At 43.9% G+C, this 10,688-nt stretch overlaps 1 protein-coding gene across 1 annotated transcript in view; it reads left to right on the top strand.

Annotated features, from left to right (window-relative positions):
• Positions 1-1,278: 1,278 nt before the first annotated feature.
• TSPAN5 (tetraspanin 5) overlaps positions 1,279-10,688 on the top strand; it is a 315,595-nt gene continuing 306,185 nt past the window's right edge. The window contains exon 1 of the mRNA XM_085641160.1: positions 1,279-1,604. Coding sequence (XP_085497286.1) covers positions 1,524-1,604 — 81 coding nt within the window. The 5' untranslated portion in view covers positions 1,279-1,523. The remainder of the gene's footprint in view (positions 1,605-10,688) is intronic.

The following is a 10,688-nucleotide window of genomic DNA, read 5'->3' as shown; positions in this document are numbered from 1 at the left end:
GGTTAAGGGAGGTAAGCAGGAGCTTCTTGGAAGACGGTTAGCAAAAGCCTCCAGCAACTAAGATTGTGGCTGGAGCCTTGGAAACCTAAGTATTAGTTGGATCCTCGAGGACCTAAACTGAGAAGGGCTTTTGCAGGGAACATTAGTGTGCGAAGAAGCCTACAGGGCTTAGTTGTGAGCAGGAGCTTTGGAGATCTATCAGGGCCTGGGAAGCTTTATGGCCTAAGAGCAGGAAGGTGCCTCAGGGATTGGAGGGTGAGCACAGGCAAAGGGAGATTCGTGGGCCTGGAGATGAACGTTAGATGCATTAAATCATTACGTTTTCAATCCCTTTAAATGTTACTGGCCCTACAGGCTAAAAAATAATTTATTTACCACAAGGTTATCCCATAATTAGCCTCCTCACACTAACCAAGCAATGGTTTGCAGAAGGCGCGATCCGCAAATGTGGGCCATTTTTTTGGTGGTGCCCGGTCCTATTTCTGTTCCCAATCCGATTCTAGCTCGATAGGGGTGCGTGCGAATAAGAAGTGTGAAAAACAAGTTCAGGTCCCTTTGATGCATAACAAACACACTGTCTCCGTGTCTGTGGGGACCGAAGATCTACTAGGCACATTCTGGCTCCGCGGTCTCACCCTTTCCCAAAACTTTTTAATGGCACCAATAATTCTAAGGGAATTTTAAAGTCCCTGCCTTGACGAATTCGCAAGACGTGCCACGCCTGAATTGAACAAGCTATTGCCGTGGTTTTGTTCTTGTACTATTATCCGCCGCTAAATTCAAAGAATAATACGTGTTAATCATCTTTCACATTTTACGTCAATGTCCCAGTGTATTCAGAACACAACTTTCACGGTCCTGTTGTTACCTTTGGAAAAGCATTTTCCCAAGTGTGCTAGCCCATCTTTCTATATTCGGACTTAGCAATGGTTTATAATTACCACAGTGCACAAGCCCCTTGTACACGAAACCCTGAGCTGGAAAGTAGGTGAGTAATCCGTTTACAACGTCGGACGACTTGACATCGCTGCATATTTTGTTCTACGACCTATACTGACTGTTTCGTGGCATTCCAGAAGTTTCGCTGAAAACCCGCTCGTTTATCCAGAAAAGGCTCTCATAATAAGATTTTTGTAAGAGCTTCTCTCACCACTCTGCAGGTGTCAAGCCCGCGTCCCCGGATTGACCCGCCTCGAGGAGCGCGCCTGCTTTCCTCCCCCGCCCGTGACGAGACCGCTCCTCCCAGGCTCCTCCTGTCTGTGCTTGCCCTATCCCGGAGGAGTGAGCGAGTTGTGAGTCTGGAGGATCCCGCCCTCTGTGTCAGCAGCCGGATGGAGGAGCCGGGAGCTCCTCTGTCGTGATCTCCCCTTTTCTCGCCATCAAGCGCCTCTGCCCCCCGCCGGTCGCCCGGTGTGCGCGGGCGGGTGGGTCTGGCCTGGATGACCCGCCGCCAGGCCTCGACACCCCTTTCCCTCTCATCCATTGATGCCAGCCCGGGGGCGGGAGCCCCCTGAGCCCGCAGCATGTCGGGCAAGCACTACAAGGGGCCCGAGGTTAGCTGCTGCATTAAGTATTTCATCTTCGGCTTCAACGTCATTTTCTGGGTAAGTTGGGTTTTCGGTTGGTTCGCCCCCTGTTGTGTTTGTTGCAAGCATTCTGCTTGGCTCGTAATTGCCCCAGGGGTTCCCGACCCTGCCCTTCTTGGAGGCTCAGCAGCTGCCCAGGAATCAGAAGCCCTTTCCATCCTTTTCCCTCGTCCCCACTTGCCTCCTCGGGCTTTCAGTGGCTCCCTGCAATGCGAATTCATTGTTTGCTGCTGGGCAGCCTTGTTTTCAAAACGGTGACTCCGATTCTCATCTCGGGGGCCTGGGGGAGGGAGCGTGGAGACAGCAATGTGATACTAGCGTTAAACTAAAACTCCACAAAAACACATAATTGCATTAATTTTATGACGCTGTAAGTCTTAGTTAGATATTACCTAAATTCTCAAGAGACAGTGAAATCTAATACGTTCATCGAACAGGGAGGTGCTTTGGTGTAGGGCTCCGTGCTCGAGGCTGTGGGGATGATGGGATACAGACCGCAGAACAGTTATATAATTTCCTCAACAACAATGGGTTTAGAGTTCTCGACGAGCCTGTACCTGGTGTAATTAGTCTACTCAGGCCTTGGTGTTGTGTTTCTTTAGGTCTGCATCGACAGTCCAGGTGTCTGGAGTCCATTATTGCCAATCCTTTAACATATACATAGAGTGGGCTTTGGCTCCGCCCCCAGAGAGTACCACCCTCTCGCCTCATACTGTTGTTTTTTTGTGTGACTCATTCCTCATCCTATGAAGTGCCTGCCCTGTAGTGCAGGAGGTATATTACATTTCAAAAGTACACATGATCACCACACATTCAATTATTATATCTTATAGATGCATTTGATAGTGAGCAATCGTTTTTTTATATGTTCACTGCAGCAGGTTCTTTTAAAAAAATAATTTAGTCAGGACTCAAAATGAAGGCCAGACCGGTTCAAATGTGCATGTACACCGACCAAAAAAAAGAGATACAACTGAAAGAGCTGTTTTCTCCAGAGATGGGTCATCCTAAGGGCTCTGTAATTCTAGTACCCCCTGTGATACGTTGGCATGAGCGCCGAGCCCTGACTCGAGGAACTGCCTGCTGGAGTGTGTTTGTAGAATCCATCCTATCATTAACTCTTATTTGCAGCTCCCTTACATTTGTTTACATGCAGACTAGATTCTTATTAAATCAAAAGCTTGTAATTGGGCTGAGCAGAAATCCTTATATAATTTACTTAAAAACGGAATAGTCTAGCCTGTATGGCATATGAGGAATTTCTTCTTGGTGGTGGTAGAGGCCGGTGAGTACCGTCAAGTGTTTGAATGAACACAGTCAAATCTGTGATAGAGGAATGTTTTCTTGCACCGTTGCAGCAACCAGGGAAACTGTCAGTTTTATTTGGCGCATTGTATACAGGAGACCTGATTGTGTGATTTCCACCATGTTGATATGGACTGAAGGGGAGACTGCATGTGCCAGCCTTTAAGTAGCTCACGAAGTGTGGAGGAGGGAGATTACTTCATGACAGTGATAGGGCTCACTGTAGGTGTCAGCTTTTGACTGGCACACTGTACATGAGTGACTGTCTTCTTGCACTGTTCACCACCGAGGAGACCCTCTGGCCTTGGAGAACCATATGTATGACAGCAGCCACCTTGTCTTCTGCTAAGCTCTACATCACATTATGCCTGATAGACACGCTTGAACATTTCAGGAAATATATATTTTCTTTCAATTTTGTGTTGGGGATGCTTTAAGTCTGTAGTATTAAAATAGATATTTTCCAACTATCAATATAGTTTCATCTTCATATTTTTGGTAGTTAAGCAGAATGTCATCTCATATAATGTATCACCTGGAAGATCTATTTACATATGTGTTCACAAGCTCTTCATGAAATTCCCTGATCAATGGGGTTAATGATTTTGTAGTCTGTGGTAGGATCTTTCACTCCGCCATAATTTCGTAAAGGAGAAATTAATTATTGTTTGTATTGGTATAACGTTCATACAATAAATAATTTCAATAAAAGCAAAACAAAAATTAACATCTCCTTTGTTCATGTGAAATTGCCCTCCCTTGCCAATGTTGTAAACTTGTATGTGAAATATTTTCGTAGTGTGCAGGTCACCCTCCAAAGAGTATAGAAACGCTGAGCATTGAAAACAAAGGACAATGAGTGTATGACATAGGCCATCCCCAGGGGCGACCATGGAAATTCCATAGAAAGTGCACAGCTCATGCATGGAAAGATGATCTCCACCAAGAAAATTTGAAAAGTTGTTTGCGCTTTTGCTCAACTGCAGAATACACACATGCTTCAAGCAAACTTTATCACACATGTATAATTCACTCTTGTTTAAATAGTATTCTCCTACATATGTTTGATTTTTGGGGCGTTGGAAGAGCAGTTTGCCATCGGAGTGTATCAATGTAAGAAAATTTGATTTGACTTTAGTATAATATCCCGTGTTTTTCAGATATCCTCATTGGCTTTTGCTATTTTTATTTCACAGTCCATCTTTTAATGCGATGTTTAGAAGCCCATGGACCTCCTGTCATTAGTTAATAATGATATACTCTTAATAATATCGCTCTTCGTGTGCACCTCGGTGTAGTAATCTTCTGCAGCTTTCTAATCCTCTTAGCATACTTTACTTCAAATTGCAATAACCTTTGAGGTTAATGAGACTGACAGCATGTCTCTTCTACCGCCTACTTTGCAGCATGTGCCTAAGAACTGATGCTTACAAAGCCCTTGGAGGACAGCTGATAAAATAAAATACTTTGGTTATATGGACTACCATTTTATGATGACAACCAAGATGTGGGCCTGTTTTGTCGTACAAGAGAGAACAAAGCTTAAGAATTATAGGTCCAGATGGCAGAACCTGCACGTTAAAGTTGTAGATTCTGAAACATTTTTGATGTGCTTTCTATGCCGCCAACACGTCTCTTAATCAGTGTAAGTAATCTGTTGGAAAGCTCATCATACGGAAATCTCATCATATTGTTTCTGTTAGGGCACAGTAACCATTTTGAATGCAATCTCCCGCCAGATTGATTCCGCATGCACAGTAAGGGTGAACAAATGTTGAAAAAATGTCATTCCATCAACAAAGATCACATGATTTTACGTAAGTGGGCCACTCGTATAGCTTTATGCATCTATATATATATATATATATATATATAATCTACTGGCGGTCGCCAGTAGATAGTTATAGTTAGGACCGTGTTTCCATAGGAAATCTCAAAATTCTATTTTGAATAACTTTGGCGCCGGTTGACGAATCTTCGCAAAATTTTCAAAACTAATGGGGCGCTCCGCTCAGCTCCTACCCTGAAAGTCTTGGGGTGATTCGTCAAGCGGGGGCCGAGAAAAAAGGGGGGTCCCAAAACACGTTTTCCCCATGCATTTTTCCATAGGACCTTTAGTCGAAGGTACAGCCCGAACGGCTGAACAGAATTACTTGAAATTTGGCAGAGAGGTAGTCCTCAGGTCAGGGAAGTGCCTTTTGCAGGTCTGGTGTCAATCTGTTCAGTATTTCCTGAGAAAATAGCATTTAAAAGCATATAAATATTTATATGCGCGCACCGTGCGCGCACCGTGCCGTGCGCGAGCGAAATTCTGATTGGTTGTTAGATGTCAGTCAACATTCGAATCGGTCGAAATCAGGAAGTGTCGGCTGCCATTTTATCTCTCGCACTGAAAAGGAAAGGGGGATAAAAGGTGGAAAACATGAAAAGGGGGCAGGGAAGAGAGTTCCTGACCCCCTAGCCTTTGTCAGGGGTTAACAAAAGGACCCCCAAGGGTGAAATAAACATTTTATAATTTTTTTATAAAAATCGCGGGATGCGCGCACGTTGCAGGGTGCGCGCAGCGCACCGTGTGCCCAACGCGCACGGTGTGCACCGTGCGCGCACGGTGAAATACCTTAAAAAAAATTTAAAAAAAAAAAAAAAAATATATATATATATATATATATTAATAAATACATAACTTAGCATTTAAAAAACCGTACAAATTCACTGAAAAAACCATAGGTTTCACACAGGTTATAGTTAGGTGGACATTTCACTCGTAAAAAAACAATGAAATTCCCCCGTTATAGTTAGTTCAGATAACTATAACTCGCGCGACCGCCACTCTATCACAAGGATGATGTCATCAGTGATGTCATGAGTGATGCCACTGACCATGTCATGAGTGATGTAATATGTGACGTCATGAGCAGTGGATTGCGGGCGCGCGAGTTATAGTTATCTGAACTAACTATAACGGGGGAATTTCATTGGTTTTTTATGAGTGAAATGTCCACCTAACTATAACCTGTGTGAAACCTATGGTTTTTTAAGTGAATATATATATATATATATATATATATATATATATATATACACACATACACATACACACATTCTCCCCCCCCCCGAATTATTCTTTTTTAGAATATACTTGCAAAGTGTATGCTTACATTAGCAGTGCATGAAAAATAGCCGTGTTCCTCCTACAGTGATGGAAAGGACACAGCTTTGTTAAAATACCCCTCACCCACCAAAAGGACCGATGGGGGCATGCTTCATCATCGGGGTCTTCCCATCCTGCTGCGGGACGGGGCATGCTGCGACCTACTACTATGTGGGAGCAGTGATTTTATAACAATACTATGTGTGGTGTAGGAGTGTGAGTGGAAGGGTCAGAAGAAGGTGAAAGTGGTGTATGATTAAAAAATTCCTGGCTCTGCTGAAAAATAAACGTTAATGATCCTTTGAGCTGATATTGTTAAAAGTGGGGAATAAGACTAGGCTTTAATGGGCAGTACTTCCTGTGTCGACATGTTTCGAAGCCCTCCCCTGGCTTCTCATCAGGACCTAAAAAGATCCCTTCTACACTCAGTTTCAAGAATAAAACGTGTGATATTATAAGGTAAATACTATGTAGTGCATATAACAATCTACATGCACTGTATTACTATACCCAAGTAGGTATTTAGGCCGGTATGGCTCTGGAAGAACAAAAACATAATTACAAATTACATTACACATACGTGGTCTGGAGGAACACTACCTTTCTTTTCAATAAGATCCCCTTGTTTGTTACCTATTGACTAGAGGAGGACGTTTCTACCTCTTGTGCTCTTCTGAGCACTACCTCTTCACTACCCCTTTTGGTTATTTCATGAAAAATAGTCTGCAGGTTAAATCTTGTGGGGCAACAGGTTTATACACTCTACATTGGCAAAGACTAGACATGTGCATGTTATTGATTGATGCCCCACCTCCGCCAAACTCTAAATCTCACTCTAAGTAATCTATCGTCACATTTACCATTGATAAGGCTTCTCCCTTCCTAAGTGGCCAAATTTGGTTTTAGAGAATAGTACACACCACTCCACGCGTCAGCCAGTGGACATGTCTTATTGGTTGAAGATGCATAAGCAACCACCATAACCTTTAAATGACAAAATCATACACTCTAAGATTAATGAACAATTCATACCTAACTGAGAAAAGGACCAAAACATTACATGTAGCATATCATTACAAGGTGAGACAGGCTCCAGTGGGTGATGCTAACCCAGGAAGCATGTGCAAAACGACCCGACAAATGCTACAAGGAACCATCTGCAAAACGACCCGACAAATGCTACAAGGCCATATCAATGACTGAAAGTGAACTGTAGAAATGCTAATAACATAGGACACTTCCTATCCACTTGGTACTGCAAATATGGTGCACTCATTGTTTTGGATTCTCTCAAGTTTTGGAGCTTCTGCCTTTTCTGTTGGCTTTCTCAACTCTGGTCGGGGAAGAAGCCCCTCTGACCACCTGTAGCTACAGGCTTCTTTTTTTAGCTGTCTTCTGTAATGTAGTCTTTGTTCCATGTTTTTTTTCGATTCCGCAGTGATATACTGATAGGAATTTTCATATGCATTTATGGAGAGCCTTCTGCGCTCATACTGTCCTTTGGAAAGAACTTGACGTGATAAATTGTTGAACCTCCTGGATACATTTTTCGCCAACTGTAGGCGCGGGCATTCCTAAATTCTGAGGTAAGTACTCTGATAGACTTTTCAATCCTCTCTGCATTTACCTCTAATTGCGCACAAAGGTCTTGATGGCACACTTCCGAAATTGTGACCTACCTCTGTGATGCCTCCACTCCTTTGGCTTTTAAAATACTGGCCTCAGTCTTGTCACTGAATCCCGGAAAACTCCCTTTCTTCGGTTGCCATTTTGCCTGCCATATTCTTTGGGCGACGACTCTCACTTGACATGTTCTTCGTTGCTACACGTTGCTCTGTCTTTTGGAGTTCTTTATTCGTGGATTGGGGCAACGATTCTCGTGACTTGAACTCAGTTTCACCAAATGTTGCCTCCTCTCTCAAATTTAGAATCATCTGGCACAACCACCCAAGAAACTGTCAGTCAATTTCCAAACAGATCTGGCACGTCCCTCTGTATTGCATCCAAAAAGTGAGCTCTCGGAGATCGAAATCTAGTTGCACACTACTCAGGCCAAGCCTCACTTTTGCAGCTATCGCGGAGATGACTCCCTTTCACGTCTCGAACATACTGGTTCTTGGGGTCATTTCCCAGACTATTTGTGGGAATGACTGCCCCCCCCCCCCTGTGAGTGACCTATCACTGCTCATTAACATCTATTTCGCCTCCTCGATGCCTCGCAGCCCCATCCTTGTCCACCCCAGGGGAGTTCACTAACCGCTTCAGTTGCTGTGGTGAAAAGTGCTTATTCCTCTCCAGGAGACCATGAACAACAAAACCTCTCCTTTCCCTGATAATTTTCAGCGCTACTGTCTGCCTTCTGGTCCTGAAGAAGCAGCCCTCTGTTACTTCTCTGACACAGTACCAACTCCTGGAGGTGATGTAGAAAAACTGCGTCCCGATCTCGGCTGTAATCCTTCCCCCATATCTGAGGCCTAGAAACACTGAAATGTATTGCTCTAAGCTAAATCGGGGACAGGGCCACATTAAAATGGGCAAGACCTTCCTCTGCGCAACCCATTTTGACTCAGTGGAGTTTACCTAACCTTTTATTCACCCTTTTGGTACTTGCCAAAAACTGATAAAGATGAGAGAGGTTGACTGGTGTCTTTTCTAAAACATGCCACAAATATGACCAAAAGATGTCTTAATATAAGTTATTATTATGTTAAGTGAGGAGATGAAATCACAACCTGCACCTTAACTTAAGCAAACACCTCCTCACTGAAAACGAATCAAGATTCCTAACAAAAACATGTTATCAGTTTTGGGTTTGTCCTGTTTACCAGCAAAAATGGACTTCATGGTTAACAAGCATTGATAATGCAATAGGTCTCGCCTTTAATTATGTTAAAGACATTTGGTTTGCTAATGGTATTGTATAGCAAAGCAAATGGCTTTAACTTAATTAAAGGCGAGACCTATTGCATTTTTTTATGCTTGCTTCTTCCTAAAGTGAAGCTGGTGTCTCCCCCTGTGCTGGAAATGGGCCAAGACGGGGTGGGGGGCACGTGACCAGGGTTTACTCTCACTTTTTGGAGGGTGTAGTGTGCGCCTTAAAAAAGTTACACCCCATTACCCTCGGACCCAGAGGACTGACGTGGGTGTCCACAGTACATCAGTGGAGGGGTGGGGGGACATTGCCAATGCTTGTTTTCATATGTGGCTCTCTGTCATTTCTGTTGGTTAGTCAAAACTTCCTCAAATGAACATACTGTCCATGTAATTGTAATTTGCTCGTGCCAATTTCAACATTTAATTCTACTGCCATGTCTGTCGCAGATTTTGGTTTTGAAAAGCTGCACATCCTGAAAATAACATGCATTGAATTTCTGTAAACGTAAAAAGTCCCCTTTCAATATGGCCGCTAGGAATTCGCAAGGGGATGATGCTCGAAGTCCTATTTTCTTAGTACCACTGTGGTGTCTCTCTTTTTTTTCCATTGCACTGCCGAACCACCATCTCTGGCTAGCACTCAGATCTTACTCGGTAGCGCACCAAAGGATCGAGCTTGAAGTGTGCACTTGGGTATTATAAGCCACCATGTTGAAGATAAAACAATCTTGTGAGTGCCCTATGGATCGTGACGTAGCGCAGGTGGTCTAGTATCTAAGTTCGTACAGAAGATAAAGGGGCGGGCTAAGAACATGTCTGCCATTGACTCCGTTGTTGAAGACGAGCGCGCGCCCCTTCTTGGATTGACCAATGAAAGGTGAGGAGGGATGGGGCACGAGGTTGCAGTGCTATGTATATTGCAGCAGTTCTATCAGGCTGCTTCCACATAGCAAGATGTATGCTGCTACATTATTAGGGAAGGAGAGGCACAAAGGCCAGGGCGTGTTGTGTGTGTTTAAGGCCCATTTGTGATGTTAATGAGGCACTTTGTGTGACGAGGCGCAGTGGGGGCGGACAATGGTTTCACACGGAGTGAAGAGTGGGGGTGTAGGAGTTACCCCGGCAGTGATGTGACAGTGACAGAGTGTCAGAGGTAGTGATCGGCGAGAGGAGGGACAGAGGGTCAGGGAGGGTCCGTTGCTAGGACACCAAAATGCAAAATGGCGTCGGTCTGTCCACAGTCACTACGGACACGCGCATACTGTCTGCTATGGACAAATGGCAAGAGCAGCCATGTTTGTCCATGCAGACGTGTGCACGACAGAATCGATTCCGTGTGCTGCTTTCGCTAGGCAAGACCTAAAAACGGGCTCTCAATACCTCTCCTGTCTTCGCCCCCTCCTCAATGCCATTTCTGTTATTTTACGTTGAAACAACAACTTTTCCTATTAAAAAAACCCCCCACAAAAAAACGTTGTTTGCAAAACTGAAAAAATACTTTTTAATATGTATTGGAACGAATTGCACCCCTCTTCTTAGCCAATAATACGCCAGTTCTCTAGGACTTTTGGCACTGTGCGGTTCTTGTGATAAGTATTGCTGGTCTCCTTAGAACAGGAAGAAGGAAGCTCTGGAAAGTCTTGAACTTGTGAGTGAGTGACTGCCCAAAATCAAGTGCTTCTGAAGGGGAGTAAAGCAAAATGTTTCTACTCCTTATACGATCATTTGCGACATTGCTATGCTTGTTGTTTAATAAATTCCGAGATGAAGGC

Source organism: Triturus cristatus, chromosome 2_2, assembly GCF_964204655.1.
Source record: "Triturus cristatus chromosome 2_2, aTriCri1.1, whole genome shotgun sequence".
Lineage (NCBI taxonomy): Eukaryota > Metazoa > Chordata > Amphibia > Caudata > Salamandridae > Triturus > Triturus cristatus.
This window is presented reverse-complemented; position numbering and strand designations above follow the sequence as displayed.